This window comes from Falco cherrug, chromosome 1 (assembly GCF_023634085.1).
Source record: "Falco cherrug isolate bFalChe1 chromosome 1, bFalChe1.pri, whole genome shotgun sequence".
Lineage (NCBI taxonomy): Eukaryota > Metazoa > Chordata > Aves > Falconiformes > Falconidae > Falco > Falco cherrug.
In genome coordinates this window covers 80,652,369-80,671,166 of record NC_073697.1, presented here as the reverse complement: position 1 = coordinate 80,671,166, position 18,798 = coordinate 80,652,369, and the positions used below count along the sequence as shown (strand labels likewise).

The 18,798-nt window shown below is 39.9% G+C and overlaps 1 protein-coding gene across 11 annotated transcripts in view; it reads right to left on the bottom strand.

The window, feature by feature from the left end:
- Window positions 1-1,441: 1,441 nt before the first annotated feature.
- Window positions 1,442-18,798, bottom strand: part of RAPGEF2 (Rap guanine nucleotide exchange factor 2) — a 199,003-nt gene continuing 181,646 nt past the window's right edge. For 4 of the 11 annotated variants that reach the window (XM_055699370.1, XM_055699424.1, XM_055699757.1 and 1 more), the window contains 10 exons: window positions 17,573-17,784; window positions 17,362-17,485; window positions 16,730-16,753; window positions 15,455-15,678; window positions 14,438-14,626; window positions 12,477-12,629; window positions 9,828-10,053; window positions 7,700-8,259; window positions 4,829-5,137; window positions 1,442-2,222 (listed from right to left, as the gene is read on the bottom strand). In XM_055699370.1, the coding sequence (XP_055555345.1) occupies window positions 2,176-2,222; window positions 4,829-5,137; window positions 7,700-8,259; window positions 9,828-10,053; window positions 12,477-12,629; window positions 14,438-14,626; window positions 15,455-15,678; window positions 16,730-16,753; window positions 17,362-17,485; window positions 17,573-17,784 (2,068 nt within the window). In that variant the 3' untranslated portion in view covers window positions 1,442-2,175. Of the gene's footprint in view, window positions 3,592-4,828; window positions 5,138-7,699; window positions 8,260-9,827; window positions 10,054-11,319; window positions 11,432-12,465; window positions 12,630-14,437; window positions 14,627-15,454; window positions 15,679-16,729; window positions 16,754-17,361; window positions 17,486-17,572; window positions 17,785-18,798 lie in introns of all 11 variants that reach the window. The other 7 variants (XM_055699475.1, XM_055699593.1, XM_005438637.3 and 4 more) reach the window with 5 other exon arrangements.

Below are 18,798 nucleotides of genomic sequence, written 5' to 3'. Positions count from 1 at the left end.
CAAGACATGCTTCTCCAGATGACCGATGCATAATATACTGCATAAAGAAGTAGCCTCTGCCTCAACAAGTTTTGATAATAAAAAAAAAGTTATAAAAGAACACAGATAATTGAATGGCATTTCTTCAGACAAAAAAAAATGTCCTTAGATTTCAGTGTTCCATGTGATTTTGGTGAACGCATAACCAAATCCCCGCAACAGGTAGTTTATTTGTCTGCATCTTGCTACATGCACGCAGCAAACACAAAATCCATATTACATGTACCGGAACGACTATCAAACCTGTTTCATAATAAGTCATAGCACAGCAAGGGCTTTACTTCGACTGAACCGCTGTGCAAAGTGTTCTTTATCTCCGAGTCCACAATGAATTAAGCTATGTGTATTGGAGGACGAGTGTTGAGGATGTCTCTACATGTGTTCTAAAAATGTTAATTACAGGAGGGAGGCATCAACAGGAGGACAGGGAATGCTGCCTAATCCAACACTGTGTCAAGCCTATTGAAAAAGATTGACAAGTTCACATACCTCAAGTTGATAAGAGGGATTATTTCCCTGGCAAAGTACCTTTACTATTACCCAAGGACAAACTTCTTGGTAAGATACGTAAAAATGCATGTTCGTCCTACTAATGTCAGAATGAACGGTCGTCCTCTAGCTTGTTGAGATGTACCCAACAAGTATCAGCCATGGACTCGCGAAGAGTAGTTCCCCCCCCCCCCCCACAAATCTAATAGTCTCCATAATTTCTTTCTCCTACAGTGCTAGAGATTCCAGCGGTATAAAGAGTATGCTTACAAGTTCTAAATTTTCAATGATTTTTCACTTTCTTATGATTGCATTTTTAGGTGTAGAACACTTCTAGAGTTCTATTAGGAAGACTTAAATCTAGACAAAGCATTTTGTTCCTTCTCTTTGCAATGAACTAATTTTAGGTTTGAAACAATACCTGTCAAGCATTTTAAAGCTAAATGGGATACAGCTGGTAATGGCTTTAGCAGTGACATTTTAACCCAGTCTTCTGCATACTACTGAAAATAACGAACCCAACCTCTGGAAGAAAAAATAATTCTATAGATTTTACATTGAATTAACATCAACTTTTATTACTGGGGATGCTATCGGGTGATCTTTATTACTTGAAATACTTCCTTTGGTAAAAACTCAACTGGATCACTTCCCATACTTCTCCCTACTCAAATGTTAAAACATATATTCCTTACTTTTACGCCATTCAGAATATAAAATCAACACAATCTTTCCTTTAAAACTGTTTGCGTTCTATATATCCCTAACACCACAGCTATACTCCTTTTCTGGCATCTCTAATGTTTCTGCAGGGCACACACAACATACCAGTCATCCTCATTCAGCAGCACACACCCCAGACTTCTCAGGAATTACGAACAGCCCAACTGTATATTAAGAAAAACTCCACACCGATGGTTTGCCCACATCACTTGGCAATGTCCCTTTAATATTAATACACAGAGAAGTAAAATTTTTTCATAAATTTGTTCAAGTATGTGGAACATGTAAAATGCATAAGAATCAATATGGACTTCATTAATGTTATATTTATTTATTTTCCAGCTTCATACAAACTGGATGTAGAAGCATAAACATAGTACATTTCTACCATTTTCAACAAAAATATAACCAATATGTACAATTATTGTATTAAAAATACAAAAGGGATACAGACTCCACCAATGTCTTTCTAAAAGACATACAGGTACAAGTAGTATCAAAAGTATGAGGAAATCACCAGTTAATTGTACATTCTGCACTTGACATCACAGAGCGAACTGAGATTAGCAGTCCTATGGTCTACAATTACTTAATGCTTATATAACATCTGTGCAACTTGTGATAGTTAGGATTTTGTATTTCTATATGCACATGAGGTCCATAGCCTTGAGAATAAAACGGGCAAATAATGCATATTACATGTAAAATTACAAATGCATAATTGACAACGTGATATATAAGCAAATAGACAAAAGCTATGATTACAGGAGAGAGAATTAAATAAAGCACTGACATTTGTTTGATACAGTGAAAAAACACTGCAATTTGATCTTTAAAAGTTGAAGCTATTTACGCTTATCTACTGATCAATATGATCAGCTGAGTTCAATGGAAAAAAAAAAAATATCCAAGACCAGCAGTTCCTCACATTTGAGTACTACTCAGATTGGCAGCCTTCACTTCTCCGGAGTCTGTGCAAAAACAACACAAAAATAGAGGGGAGGGTCATTTCAGTCATTATAGGGTTAATAGCAGCTGTGAGCAGGTGGTTGCTACACATTGGCCTTCTCTACACATGCAGTGTTCCATGAAGCCATTAACAGTTGTGACTATTTCTGCATTGCAAAGGCTGGCAAATCTAAACGTGTTATTTTCATTACTTAAAGGTTCCTTTATCCCCTAATGTCAAAGTCAATAGATGGAGGTTATTAATCAGTGTTAACAGCTGACACGAGCTGTGACATCCCAACTTGCCTTCACTGCAATGTTATCCAGTTAATTTTTCTTTTAATATAACTACTATAGAGTAAAAAAAAAATAAAAAATAATAAAAATAATATATAACTTAGAGGTGGGGTTGCCGTCTGTCTCGTTAGAAGGGGACACTTTCTTTTCTAGTATGCCCTCCTGCATCCCGCAAGGCACAGGTATGAGACACCCAGCGTCCTCTTCCATCACCCGCCAGCTGCCAGCGCATGTTTCTGCATTCACGCAGACCCGGCTGAGGACGCCTTAACGCCAACACCTACAAACTTTTGAAGATCCCAGGCTGGGGCACACTAAGAGCGAAGCGAGGTCAAGGAAAGGCTGCATCCCATAACCTCTGCCTTCCCTTCTGCCCTGCTCAGCCATGCGATAGCAACGTTCTTTCCAGGAGCTCAGGCTGGCAACCCTACTTACAGGTAACGCAATAATACTGTAATTACTAGGCGGATGCAGTATTTGATCTCAGAAACACAAACGTACAGAACCATAACAAAGGCATTGTAAACAAGCAAGTCAAGCACTGCCTCCTTGAAGGATTTCAATGCATTTTTCTCTTTGTAGCTTAAAGGCCAAATGTAATTTGACAACTAGCTTATCTCATTATCCCAATGAGACTAAGTGCTAGAACTGTGATTACAATCTAAAAGGAACATTTAAGAAAACAAAAACAAAAACCAAAAAAACCCTTCCAGGCATTGGGAAGTGCAGCCAGAGTTAATCATCCTGATGTGATGATCTTGGAATTTGGAATGATACTGTGTGATGTGGCAGACAGCGACAGTGGTAGCTTGGAGATTGCTGCACTGTGCATTTCAAGCAACACAGTTTGAAAAGTGCCAGGGCGATTTCTTCACAGTATTTCACATGCAAGGGGAGAAGGGACAGAAGGGGGAGGGGCGGAGGAAGAAGCCCCATGCTGCTTTAAGGCAGGGAAGGAGGCAAATAGGTCCACCATCCTTTAACTATAGTTCCAAGGCTCCTATTCTAGGGATGTCTTCTTGTGCTCTCCTTTAAGGTGGCTCACTCTGGATCCAGAAAAGCCCAAGTCTTACACAGCAGAGACTTGTTCATCTTCTGCAAACACAATAGGATAGGGGGAAAATAGGATTTAGTTCATATAGAACAAGACTGGTACTGAATGAAACAGCCTGTACTGTGCTCTGTGTTTTCCTTTTCGTCGCATTAGGTATATATTTTAAGACAATCTAAATATCTGTACATTTCAGGTCTCGTGATAAGTATTCCTTTTGTAATTTTGTTCTTGAACAAAACAAGACAATTGCTATAACTAAGCTGGTGCAGTTCCTCAGCTTGAGGAGCACAACAGCTACTCCTAGATATCCAACAGCTTCATAAAGCCATCTTACATTTTTCCCTGAATTTATCTGTGATATATTTAAATTAAGACTGCATAAAATTGAGCGCAGTTTCAGTCATCATTGGTAGAAACAATTAAAATTCTCTATCACAGTAATTCTCAGAGTTTGAGGCAATTTGATTAAGGTAGACGTCATTTTTTTCCATCATGTTCAACTGCAGTATTCATCCTGCACGTAAAACCTTAGTAACTAAACGGGGAGGGGAAGGGGAATGTTAGCCTGTCTATCATGACGTAAAACAAAGCATTCGACCATTTGGTCACTGCCCTGCCTAAATGTTGAGCACCTAGCCCTAAAAATGCAATCCAGCTACGCTTGCACTACACAGCAAACCAAAAAGACTACAGCTACATAGTCTTTCTAGCGTTATAGTTGAGCTAAAGCATAAAGATGCAGACATACTCGGGCAAGCGAGGCAGCGAGAGAGTAGTGGGCTTGTTACGTGAAGCAGATGGTATGGAAAACCCAGTCCACAATGTAAGAGTTTCAGGTAGAATGGGAATGACTACCCAAATAAATCTGACCAATGATGCTCTGTGGGGCGGATGGGCAGGTATTCTATAGACCAGGATACTTTTTTGACCATCAAATACATGGTTAGTTCCAAACATTAGGTATGTTGGAAGCTCTCAGGGCAGGCAGGGCTGTACCTGGTGAACATAGGCACCTCCAGAGAAGTTGCCTAAGCCAACTGCTTGGTTGTCCAAGATTCAGCTAGACCTACATTCCAAATTTTAAATTATATTTAGATGACCTGAATTCCTCCCCTTCCAAAAAGTTATAAAATAGCAAGGTTTGAAAGATGGAAGAGAGCTCAAATTATGGCAAGAATTTCTATGGCAGAACATATTTGCGTCATTTGCTTTGTGTCTGTGAAAGCACTGAATGTTTTTGCATGCAGCGTAATCAAAATCTAACAGTTAGAAATTTACCATCTTCCTCTGTGGAAAACGCTTGAGGCTGATAGTGAGCAAGACGTGGATCCGACTCGTTTGGTTTATGCCACTGAGGTTTGTTCACAGGCCTGCTCGTCGCATTGCCGTGTGGCTGCTGCTGCTGCGGAGCTGACGTTCCATGAGCCTCACACGTCCGTGCCACCATCCTAGACCTCTGAAGTGCTATGTTGTAATCTGGAGGTTTTCTGGTTGGATGGGAACCCCCTTCTGCAAACTCAGCAATAGGTATTCCTACATAACCAGGAGGGGTTGGAGGGGGTTCCCGGTATCGACCCTCTTTTCGTGCTGCAGGAAAAACAACAGATTATTATAGGAGACAGTAAGAGGAAAACTGCTTAAAGGCAAATAAACAGTGAAAGTAAAATAAACATCAACCCACCCAACCAGCCAGGAGGAAGAAATCTGAAGGACAAATGTTAACCAACATAAGGTAGACAATAAGGTCTTAAAAAATAAACCATGCAAGAAAGTATAGAATGTACAGCATACACAGGATATAATTATTCTTCCAGTAGTGAAGCATTAGTCTAATAAATTTCACCAAATTACATGGGGAATTTGTTTAAACTTGGCAACTGAAGCTGTTCCATCAACTGTATAGAATAAGATGTACACCGATCAAAGTAACGTGGAAGACTCAAGCGTCCACAGAAGTGGCAAACATCAGGAATACTGGCATCTCCCCAAATGCACGACTATCTTAATCCTGAAGATGGGCGCTGTACCTAAGAGGTCACCTCTTTTGTTTTTAGCATCTTGGGGGTTGGGGAGGGGGCGGGCACCTGATACATTATTTCTTCCTACAAATCTTACTACTTAATGTGCTATAAGCTACAATTCCAAAAGGCACGGAAGAGAAGTAGGCTTCATTTTCATACAGTCTGTATGCACTACTGCCTGCGGCTCCTATGGTTATATTCTCAGCAAAAGTACAACTTGAAAGTATGCCTATAACAACAAAGATTGATTTTATTTAGGAAATTGAAAGACCACCACCTAGTTTGTGGATTTATTGAGGTGGTTTACCTGAACAAGGCTTAACCCTGGACATACTTATAAGTTCTCTCTTGCAGAGAACTTTAAGGGAAGAAACAGCGATCAAGAATTTTAAGCCTTTGCAGGGACACCCACAGCAGACAGTACATAACTCAAAACAGAGACATGCCTTAAAGACGTCAGATGGGACTCTGATACTGAATACTTTTTCTGGGTTTAGCCCTTTAACGTATGACCACTTAATTTACAGTATGAAGGCAAACATAGCAGGAAAAAACACTGACACAGACAATTTACTCTCCACAGCTTGTCACACTGTATATATTTGCACAAGTGGTGGTGACAACATCACCCTGCATTAGGCAGCATGGAATTGACTGAAAGGGCAGTACAAGCTGAAAATGGACCGGTGCTACTTGGATGCCAGTTTTCACAGAAGGAAAATAAAGTCTTGGTATTATAGCAAAACCAAGTATTTTCCAATAGAATCTAAGTATTTTTCTTGGACAAACTGTTTTAACTGAGCAAAGCAGCATGAAGAAGTTTCTGAGATATTTTATTCAAAGATTTCTGAAAAGTAACTTCAATGCAGAAGAAATTCTGTAGGAAAACCCTACTGAAACACAGCAAGAGATCAATGTCCATTCAGTGCGGAAGAACCACGTAAAAACAGTGGCTTCTGTTGGACGGTGATGTGCTGAGTTACACTTGAAGGATAATTAGTGAATAGTACTGAAGTGCACGGAAGCATGTGGTTTGAATTGTCAGGTCTCCTCATTCTTTCAAGTCCCTAAAAAGGTAGTGGCAAGCACTGCCTTGAGAGGCAAGTCTGGAAGTGTGCTCGTTCCATATTCTGGTGGAAACCAAGGGTATCCAGGAGGAAAATTAAGAGAGGCGCAAATCTGAACCTGGAGTCCTGAACTGAACAGCTTCCTCCTCTTCACAGTTCAGGGGTTCAGATCTGCACCCCAGCTTTGAGGCAATGGGCCACTGCTAAGCAATATACTGGGGCTGAAAACGGAGAAGTAGTTTATCACAGTGGTCTCAGCATGACCTCAGTCTGGCAGATTTTTTCAGCTGTGTCAGCGCAAAATGGCTTTTATATAGTTCTTCACATTAACTTGAAGAAAGGGAAAGTGAAGGGATAAGAAAGGAAGGAAAGTGGCAAAAACGCAGAGGTCTTGGATGGCCCAAGGACTGGGATGTGTAGAAGGAACAGTATGAGAAAAACGTTAAAGCTCTGCCAAAGACACCTTCACATTAATTTATACATTATCTGATCTTTCTTTTGTTGAATGATTACAAATGTATTTCTGCTCTAACTTCTTAAGAACTTCTTCAGTTTCAGCAGTCCAAAGAAACATCTCAGTTGGTATTTAAGCACAAAGTGATCCCTTTTTCAGAAGTAAGGAATATTCACAATTATCAGACAAGTCATACAGACGTGTAAAGTACAACACTTCCAAAAAAATCAGGCCACATTTATTAAGATCTCTAAATATAGAACATGGAGCCTTACTGTGAAGAGAAATTCACATTTCAGAACAGACATCTAAATACATCAACCTGTCAAAACACTGTCCAGCAGCTGAGCTAGTTCTCTGATGTATGGCAGGCTCTCTTGAAACACAAAGGTGCTGCCAGGACTGCGAATCAACAGTAAGTGATATTTTCCCCAGCAATAAATGCACAGTTAAAGGGGAGAATTTGAGAGAGACTGCAAAATGTTTGGTTTTGCTTTAAAAAAAAAAATAAAATAAAACCAGACAAAGGAAATGCAGTTCTAGAACAATACAAAAAACAATAAGCAAATGAATTAAAATACTTCATGGTATAGAAAACTTAACTTACCAATAAGCCCCTTTGTACTACTGGACGATACTGCTATATGAGTGGGCGTGGGAGCTGGCTTGGACTCCTCTGCTGGTACAGATGTTATGCTACTGGTTTCAGCTTCAATCGAAACATCCTTCCCACCCCTCCGCTTTATGGTACCTGTATCACCTTCCGAGTCCTCTCCCCAATATCCTGTCGAGGATGCCCAGCTTGCTCTGGACTGTGCTTGGTCAAGGCCCTCCCTCCCTTGACTCTGCCTGCCGTACTTTGTGCCGTGATCGGGGAACACCAGCTGGTCCATGTGACTGCCCGAGGCCCACAGTCCTGCCCCATCGCCTGAGCTATCGAAATGAGCGTGTCCAAAGGGCAGAGTCTCCCAGCTCCTCTGGTGCTGTATCGTTTGTATGTTGTCATGAGAACCGCTCGAACAAGAAGTCCAGCTACCGCGGCCGCTGTCAGCTGCATCGAGCGAAGCTCTGTCCCCCTGATCCTGCGACAGTTCTTCTGTACTAGGAGAAGAAAGCACAGTTGCTCCAGCATACAGGCCTCTGGTCTCCGACAGTGGGGCATATGAGCTAGATGCACAGCAATGGGGGGGGGGGGGGGGGGGGGGGCGGAAATAAAATAAAATAAATCAAGCTTTGGAATTGGACATCATTTAGAAGACACGTGAAGAATTCAATAATCAAGAGAAAAGGAAATATACTTGGGGGGGTTGGACAGGGGGTTGGACTAGATGACCTTTAAAAGGCTCCTTCCAACCCCAACCATTCTACGACTGAAGGTTTTGATGCAATTTATGTTGAGTATTATTTACATTAATGAATAACTCAATTTTGTGAATCGAATAATTCCCTTTCACGCTCATCCTCAATAAAACAAATTAACAAAAAAATTTGTAATTACTGGATAGATACCCTGACAAAACTTAACACTTCAGTGGAGCCATTTCCAAAGATAAAAATCTTAACTTTGCAGCAGCCCTTTAACACATGCAAACTGCGTTGAGGTATATAAAGGGGAACAGACTCATAGATAGGGTTCCTACTGCTTTTGCAGCCACGCAAAGCAAAGGATCTGCTTAGGAAACTCTCAAAGCCAGCTTTTCAACATTTCTTGCAAACAGAAACGTATTCTAATCTGAACATTGGAAATATATGCTACTTTGTAGAGCAAGTATGTTCTCCACAGCCTTTCAGCGATTAAGCAAGACTGACACTATCAGTTACTCAGCAGCAGAGAAAACCGACAGTGTGTCACTTTTGTTTAGCAGCTATCCAGGCTCCTGGGATTTGTCCTGCCAGGGGTGCTTGCTATGCAGACTGGAACCCTGCTCTTCCAAATTTTTAAGCCATCTGATTCAAGAGTTTACTTAACCTGGGATTCCCAAACCTGAAGTACACCGGTTTTGGAACAGGCCTGCCATCCACAGATCCCACAGGATTAAAACCTCTGAAACCATTCAGAGACCTGAAGCATCCAAATAACGGCTCAGAAAAGTAAGTGGAGACTAAATAGGAGCCAGAGCTCCAATTATTTTCGTACCAAGGCTCACTGCCAGAGATTTAGAGGACTCCTCAGCACTAGCTTCCCCACCATTACAGTAGTTAATTACCTAGAAAAGCAGCAGCCTGATGTGAATTTTACCTCCCAATTATTGTTGACTAGAAGAGATATTTGGGGTAAAATATTTTTGAGTTAGACAAATATGCACTTTTCCATGAAACAGACTGGAAAATTACTAGTTATTTATGTTCTCAGCTTGATCACTGAATAAGTGCATGAATAATTTCTCATCTAATTCAGTTAATTCCCCATCTAGAAAACAGGCTAGGATACTAGTCTGCCACAAAGAGGATAATCTACAGTACTACTAAATGCTCAGATGATAAGGTCTACTGAGGTAAAGTCCTACTGCTGTAGACCTCACCACACACTCAGCAGCACAAAACCTTTTCTGGTCAGAAAACAGAGCATTATCACAAAACGTAGCTTTGAAATAGTAGTTTTTAAGAGCAAGGGAGAAAAAAACCAAAGTATTTGAGAGAAATGCAGGGAAAGTTACACGAACAAATATGCATATACATGCCACGTACACACTATATGAAAGTATAATGCAAGTAAGCACAAATAAAATTCCTACCCTAAGCTGTATTGATCAGGTTCAATCATGATTCTTCTATCAATCCTTCCCACACCAAGATTTGTCTCCACGATGCTGACAGAATGCCTCTGTCTCCTCTCATCATGCAGGGAGACTGGCATAGAGTCAAAAGAGGAATTGCTGACAATACTAGATCTGGAAGAAATTTCGCTGTGTCCAGAATCTGAAAAGTTATCCACTGTGCTGCTAGGAGCCAACGTATAGCCTGCAAAGGGAACGTCACGTTAATCAGACTCTCCGAGAAACCTGCTCAGTCACTGCCAGGCAGGGGGCAATACTGCTACCACAGTAAATCGAAACTATGAATACATTTACACAGAAGCAGTGCTGAAAAAGATAGCAGAACTGTGTAACGTCGTGTATTCTGTCGCTTAATAAGAGGTTTAAGATCATGGGAACACGCGCCGCTCGTTTAGAAACCAACTGCTCACCTTCCTTCTTCTCTGCCTTCTTCCCCCAGATTATTTTGCAATGCATCATCATACTTGTATCCCCACATTATGAAATCTCACCTCTGAAAAAACTGCCTGTACATAAACACTGTCTCCAAGATTGGAAAGAGAGAGAGATGCCATGGACAAGATTACTGCTTAAAGTAATCCAAGAGACCCTCTCGCACAGTTCTGTTCTGCACAGGTACACTTCAGAGCGGAACAGCAGATACAACACGAAGCCCAGATGTCTGGGCTGACTGCTCACTACGTATCTTGGCTGAGAGAGGGCCAGATTTTCAAGCTTTCTTTGTGGTACTTGGCTAGCTAATTACATTCCAAATAGCATATAGTACCAGAATTATACTGTAATTTGGAGGTAGTATTGACACCATGAGGCTGAGATAAAATCTACAAACCATGTCACAGAGGCAAATTCAGCAAATTCAGCTTTTGTTTTAGTATCGAAGTTGTGCTGAATGCTCTTGCCAGCTAAGTTAAAGATCATTAAACAACATAAACCCAAAAGTAACTGCAGTTTTCATTTTTTGCTTTCAGTCTACATTTAAGTGTCAAGATGACTTCAACTAATCTATCCCGATTCTCTTGCTGAGAACATGGAATTAATGCTGCCATCTTTGTCTGAAAGAACATACCATTAACATCATCTCACCAAACCAGGGATTTTTTTAAATTTATCATCACGTTTATGATTTGCTCTTTTTGTACAAAGAAAGTACTTTTCCCACTATGAGTCAAGTACAGAATCCCAATTTCTTTTTGAAGAAATGCACAGGCCTGACCATATTTATACAAATTCACTCTTCGCTAATGTAGTATTTCAGAGAAATCATGATGTTATCTTAGAAGGACTCAAGGTGATAATCTATAAAACATCCTTCTCCATCTGACCTTAGTAAATATGACTTCGGGAGAGATTCTGGACAGGCATTTGTACTTCCTTGCCCTATTGATCTCTCCCCTTTTCAGAGCTCTGATCATCTGCTTATTATTTCCTCTTTTGTTTCCCTAAGTCCCACCCCCCCCAGATGGCCTTGGTGGATTGTTATTCTTGTTACCGTTCTCACTTCCAAGAGGGGAGAAGGAACTGGTTAGGTCTGTTAGCCTGGAGCCGTAAGGCCTCGACTGCACCTTACCACATTAAGAAAAGGGCTTAGCTATCCATTTGGTAAGAAGTAGGAAAAGCCATACTCACATAGGTTTCAAATCCTTGCCATCCCTGCGCAGTTTAGGGACAGTTAGTGCTACAGGGAAGTCTCCAACACACGCATCTCTTTAGCATCCAGAACTTCTATTATAGGGACTCAACCCCAATACATACATATTTTACCATAACATATCATTTGAGTATTAAACTGAACTTTTATGGTATTCTGAGAAGACAATAACTTAAAAGTTGTTATAAACTAGGCTATCATACTGCCAAATGGGATTTTTTTCTGATTTTTGTTTAAACTACAGCCTCTATCCTCTTTTTTGTCAATTCATAACCAGAACAAGTACAATGAAAAAACAGACTTAAAAATAATAATAATAAAATCCCTTTGAAGTCCTGAATTCACTTTTTTAAAAAAACAAACAACTCTATGAAGTCACTTAAAAAGAACTCAGCCGAGAAAGCTCCAATGTGTAATACTGTTCCTCAAATATCCACATACACTGTTTAAATAATCAGGCTGCTAGTAAAACATCACATATTAGTGCTTTGAATCCCAAATATCTTAAGTTTGACTATCGTACACAGGTCACATCCCACCCAGATGCATGACACAGCAAGTAATTCCTCTCATAGGCTAGTACGCTCAGTGCTGTAGAAAGATTTCAAGTTCCGACCCATACATCCTTCCACTGGTCAGAAACACTGATAATGGGAATATTTTTGTCAGAAGTGGCTGCAGCGAGAGTACCCTACTGCATCAAATCCGGTACTGGCTCAGGCTGTCTCTCCTGGCGCTTGCTCAGCAGAGGGCTTTCAGGCATCCCTGAAATCAGGTTCCCAAGCGTCCTTTTATGTATCCTGCCCTGCGCTACGCTTCCTGCCTGCCTGCTGACCATACGTAACAAAAATAGGAGCAGCAGTAGTTTAATCCTGAGTGCCCAAATTCTCTCTCAGAAGTTTTGAAAAAAGATCTATGAGCTTCAGGAAACCGGATGAGAAATACTGCACGTCTAATACCTTTCCTTGGAGAGCTCTGTGGTGAAGTAGGAGGAGAAGAGAGTTGTGAAGATGCACTTGAGACTGTGTCTTCAGATTGTTTCTTGTGACGATCCAAACTTCCTTCTTCAGATAATGAAAGAATTTTCTTTAAAGCTTGTGGGGAGTTAATGCCTTTAAATAAGAATTAATGTAGACAGACATAAAGTCCAGTATAAATACATCTTTATGTTTCATAATGCATGTATAGAGCAGACACCATAAGGAAAAAAAACTAGTATTTTTTTTCTATATATTTTTGAGGTTTTGACACCAGCTTAAATGAAGCAAAATGTTTAAACCTACCCCTGTTTAAAATATAGTGCTTTATTTCTGTGTAATAGTGCAGCCAGTCTTTCATGCTGGCCACCTAAAATAAATCCTTTGTCACAGAAAACACAATGCAGATTTGCTGTGCAGAATACTACGTGTACAAGATATAAATTAAGGATATACATAGTAATGGTTACTGAGAAACTTGAACTAAAATTATGTTGATACCAACACACAAAAATCTCACTGGTTAGCGGAGGTTTATATAGTAAGAATTGAAACTTTGCCTGTTTTTTTTTCTATTCTGAGTAGCCTAGAAGGTCAAAGAAAGGTGGAAAGAAGATTAATAAGATTAGGCTTGCAAAACAAGGCCATCCTGCAGCTGCCTTTCTCCCTTTCAGTTTTGAGAGCTCTCTCTGCACCAGCTTATTTTGGGAAACTAAAGAGTAAAAACATCCTGAAGATGATGTATGATGTAAAGATCTAGGGCACCAAGAATTGCTTTTCTCAGGCAAGATTTATTCATCTTTTTCTTTCCCTCTGCTCAAAAATCCACCCTGGGACAGCCTTAAAAGTGAAGACGGAGCTTCTCTGACAGTTTTGCCAATGTTTGTGGCAGAGGTTATTTACAAGCATTCCACAGAATTTATCTTTGATCTGCTGGATCACAATCCTGCTATCAATAGTTTACAGCTGCTTCATCAACATAACCTAGTCAGTTTTCAGAAACTTGCCCACCGTGAACAAAACCACACAGTCTATGGTTCTTCACAAAGTCCTTTTAAGATTAAATTTTAATGGTAAAAATCAACAAGAACTACGGGGATCGTCTCTTGGTCGTTTTGCTGCTTCTGATTGTTTCGCTAGCAGCTTAAGCACTGCACAAGTAAAACTAATGAAAAGTGACATCAAAGTCAAGCTCTTGTGAAATTGCCATCATGCAATGGGAAGAGCCAGTTATGCTACATAAACTTATTAGGAATATTACCATCCTGTAAGTGATACATAAGAAGCTCTTTAATAATGCATATACATTATGTACACATGCTGGGGCACTGATTTGGAAATCAGATTAGAAAAAATTCCTATAGTCCAGCATCTGAGAGACATGCAGGTAACAATGAGTGAACAACAACAATAAAAAAAGCACCAGGGAGCAGAAGCCAAAGAGACAATTCTCAATGTGAACCTTCAGGCCTACATTTCTAACAAGACTACCAGCTTCAGCAGGCTTGAATTTCACACCAAATGTTCGACTTCTGAAAAAACACCAAAACTTCTGAGGCATCTCAGATGGGTCACTCAAAAACTCGAAGTCACTAATCCTTTTGGAAAAGTTAAGCCAAGATCTCAGGGCAGACAGTCAGAACAAGTCATTCCTTCCAGCTGCTAGGAACACGTAGGTACTTAAACTGATTAAATTAAATTACATTTAAATATTAAAAATATAATTAAATTTTAAATTAAATTAAAAACAGGCTGCTTTCCTAGATTTCTTTCTTTCCATTTCTTGAGAAGGGCATTACACATACACACTGTATGAACTGACACAACCTGCATATAATACTACCAGAAATAAATGCCTGAATCTTATTTGACTGAAAACGTCTCCCTGACATGAACAAACAAACTTCGGAGTATTAAACCGAACACTTCACTGTTCCACTTACCAAATGGTGGGAGGTCTTTGACTGGCACTTTCTTGCGAGAGGGATAAAGAGATACAGCAGGGACCTGCAGCGCTTGGTTTACTTTATGTTGCTGCTGCTGGTGCTGCACTTTCTGCTGGATGCCTGCCCGGGGAGCCACTGGTGATGTTTCTGATTTTCCCGATCGCTTGTCTCCTGTATTTTTCGGCACTTTGCAAGAAATGGGAGAAAGCACAGAATGACCACTAGCTAGAAATACCATAGGACTTTTAACGTAAGCCGTGCAAAGCCCTCCAATTAATAATTAAAAGATGCTCAAATACTTGTACAATTAATGTAGCAGGATACCTTTAGAGAGAAAAGATGAAAAGAGGGGGAGACTTAAATCCATTTAATATATGCACCTTATCAAAGAACATCTAATCTCTTTCTCAAAATAAAACTCTCATAAAATACTATTGTTGGAGTTATCAAAAACATGACCAGAAGTTATACTGGTTTAGAATTGATATCGTTACTATTTTTTGCTACCCTGAAGGAACAGAGGGGCGTAAGATAACAGCATCTCCTCAGATCAAAATTAAACCAGTGTCCAGCATAAGGTCTCTCGCTGCTGCAGCCAGGTAGAGCCCTCCAGGTGTCTCTGAAACACCTGGACATCAGGAAATCCCCTCTTCCCTCACCAGGCCAAGATACACAGGATGATCAACCCCATCACACCAACAGCCTGAGTACATCAGAACTGCAGAGAAACTTTGGAGTCCTCCATATCCTTTGTATGGACAAATCTAAAGAACCCTTGCGCACTTCAGTATGGTGTCATCTGAAAGCCTGACCTCCTATATAAATGGTATGTCTCTGTATTGTTAATTTGCAAGATGATTTCCTTAAGGTTCATAGATATTCAGTACTTGGAAATGACTAGACGTAGCCATTTTCCATCTCATTGTCTAGTTACTGCTCCCCATTACCTCCTTGGAGAAGAAACAGGTATATTTAACAGGTTCTTTGAAATTCATAACAAATTACAGTGCTCACATGTGTTGGTGGCTGGTTCACACTGTAGAGACAGTGTCTGGAGGCTCTCTTCATCCATTTCCAGATCCAAGTTTGAGAGATACTGCTTTACTTTCCGTGCCATCTGAGCATCTTCGTACAGTTTTTTAGCATTAAGGAAGGAGCTGCGACGGACCCGCTTTTTATGACCCCCTGTTTGTGCAACATCCAGCACAGCTGCATTCGTGCTGCCCTGGCTGAGAGACCTGGAGTGAAAAGAGGGCAGGAGGTGGGGGAAAGAGGGGAAAAGCATCACTTAGTTCAACACAGTATCACTTGATAAACATGAAACATGCAAAGGATTGCATGAATATCAGTCTACGGTCAAAGCTTACATGCCTCATTCCATTAAGTCAAACAGCTATAACAGAGAGAAAGATGAGGGTCGGGAAATCTTTTTACTTGGTTACAGGCACTATTTTAATTACACAAATATTTTAACCTAATCTGCTCCAACTAGGCAATATCACTTCACACATCCAGAAAGGCATTCTCTCTCATGTAAGCCAGCTACTGAGAAGACTGGAGCATTAGGAAAAGCTCATGCAGTAAGGCAATGCTGACAGAAGACTAAAGCTGAGTTTCAAATTTAAATATGTATACAGAAGGGATTTTGAAAGCTCTCTAAATACTTTTTCAAATCAAACTGTATACAAAACTTACAACTCAGTTTTACAGAGCAGAACTTCCTCATAACTTGCTAGGCTGAATACGGCTTTTTGTTAAATAAAATGATCAGCTAGTGTATGATGAAATAAATGTCATGCAGATGTCAGTGTATGTATGTCTATAGGAAAGCTATGCATTCTTCCTGATTTGTTAAAAGTAAAAATGATCACTAAATTGTAGTATGAAAATTAGTTAATTTAGGCGATACTGTAAGTTTAAACTTTTGTATTTGATTGTGATAATTGCTTATTAGGCATAAGAAAGTTAACAGCAATTTTCAGCTGTTGCAGCCTTGCCATTTTATAATGTCTCTCTCACTGAAAGTCACTTCCTTTGGCAATTTAAATTGGAGGTGGGGGAGAAGAACACCCCACTTCTATCTACAACCACTTACAAATAATTTACAACTTTTGTGTTTTAATTTCAAAAGCAAACACACTCCTGGATTAAAATGTATTGTCAGTAAAAAAGGGTTAACAAAAGAAAAAAAAAATGTCAAAGCACCGGAAAATTAAAGATAGCAATGGGAAACAATGCAAATGGTAAGGGAAGAATTAATGTCTGTGAGTGTTGTCTCCAACCACTTACCCCAAACTCCTCCATTTCTTCTTCCTGCAAGTGAGAGCCAGGAAGAGTAAAGCACGGGTTTAAGAAGAGATAGAGAAAGATCACAAGCTCAGAAAGAAAAAGACCAGACCTCAGGACAAGTAGTTCTGGAAGGCCACAAACATTACAAAAAGCCTTGCCTCGGGCATACAGTCAGATATTACGAACTCTTCTAACTCAAATTGAGAAAAAGAGCGTACAATAACTTGGTCTGATGTCAAGCCAAAGAGCACTCACACTACGTTTTCTAGCCCTACCAGCTGACACTGTTTCAGATACATCCCCACTTCTATTAAATCAAAATCAGACTGGCACACATCAGCGTTTCAAACAGACTGATACACATGTGTCTGTGACAGCACCTCCCTCTCCCTCCCACTGGTAGAAACTAATTTTTATGAAGTAACTGGCAGCTAAGGATTAATATAAAATATAATATAAACCAAAATGTAATTACTTCCCCAGCTTTAGACTGCCACATAATTTTGGTAAATGGTTAACAGCAAACAAAAAACCCTCAGGCTGCTCCAGTACAAGGGGCACTTGAACAGCACCTCTTGCTGACACCTAGCCGCCTCTCAGCTGGGAAAAGCTCTGCCGAATACAACACTTACCTCGTCCTAAACATTAAAGCAGGATCCATGTTGACAGATGCCATGCGACCAACGTGGCGTATCTCCTTCGCAATCATTCTCAGCTTCTCAAAATTGACCAAGCCCTCCACTTTTGAATCATTTCCTACAACCAACAATGACCAACGTCAGTTATTAGGTAATAAAGGTAGTTTTCCTTCGCTGGTAAAAGATGACAAACTTCTGCTTTTACCTTCATGAAGGAATGTAAGGTCTTTTTTGATAACAGGAAACAGGGGAATGATGGGGGGCTGTAGGTTTTGGCTGTTAAGGACATTACGATATTTTGCCATATTCCTAGATGGATCAAACAAGTCCTGTAGATCTTGAAACAGTTTTTCATACTTGCTTGGAAGCTTTTCCCAAGTAGTTCGGAGCCTTGCAACTGGTGCCAAATTCAGGCCACTTGAAACAAACAAAAAAAGTGCAAAAAAAAGTTCAAAAACAATAGAAAGAAAAAAAATCCTAGAAAAGACCATGTTAAATATTGTACGGGAGACATATCATATAGCCAGAACAGCGTAGCACAACAATGTCAAAGTAACAGGAAGTGAAAACTTCCTTTTGCCAGTGTGAATTACAGAAGTAAGATCATTTTTATAAAAGCTATAAAAATAGAGATACCTGCATGATGTAATCATAAGCAGAAAAGTTACACTTGGGCCAGTAACTCAACCTTATAGAGAGTATGCACTTAACAGGGTCTGAATTTGATAACAATATCATAATCTAGCAGTACCTCATGATCACCACTTATTTCCAGATTACCAGACTGAAGGAAAAAACATCTTCCACCTACATAACGTTTAGGTGGTAACAGCACAGGGACCCACCTTCTTGCTGCAATAATCCATCCAACTTTGCTCTGTCTAGATCAAACTCTTATAACAGACTCTAAATGTTTGAAGTTATTCTGAAGCTGTAGCTGGTACAAAACCCAGTTTCTTTTCCCTGAATGGCATTGCCTGTCTCGCTGTTCATCTCTACCTATAGGGAAGTTTGGTATCTGCAATCTTTTCTTGGTTTTCCAAGCAGGCAGACTGCTTTTATTTCCCATTGAAGTAAACTGAAATAGCTGAGCTAAATCTTGAGATTTTTATGCATCGATCCTTGACTTTGAAGCTTTCCACATTTAATTGAATGGTATTCAAAACCAGTGATCTTCAGAAAAAGTGCCCCATTCAGTCAACAGATTGGCTTTTGCAAGAGACACTGATAAAATTGTCATTTTAATGCACCTTATTCACGCTTTTTCATAAAAGACAGCATTTAACAGTTCTTTTTTTTTTTTTTGTTAGGGTCTTTCTGCCTAGCTTGGGAGGCTCTAAAGGAAATGCAAATGTTTTAAAAAAATGTGTATAAACACACATATTAGAGTTTCCTCTCCTCCTTTTAATCGCAAAACAAAGAAAGGTTTTC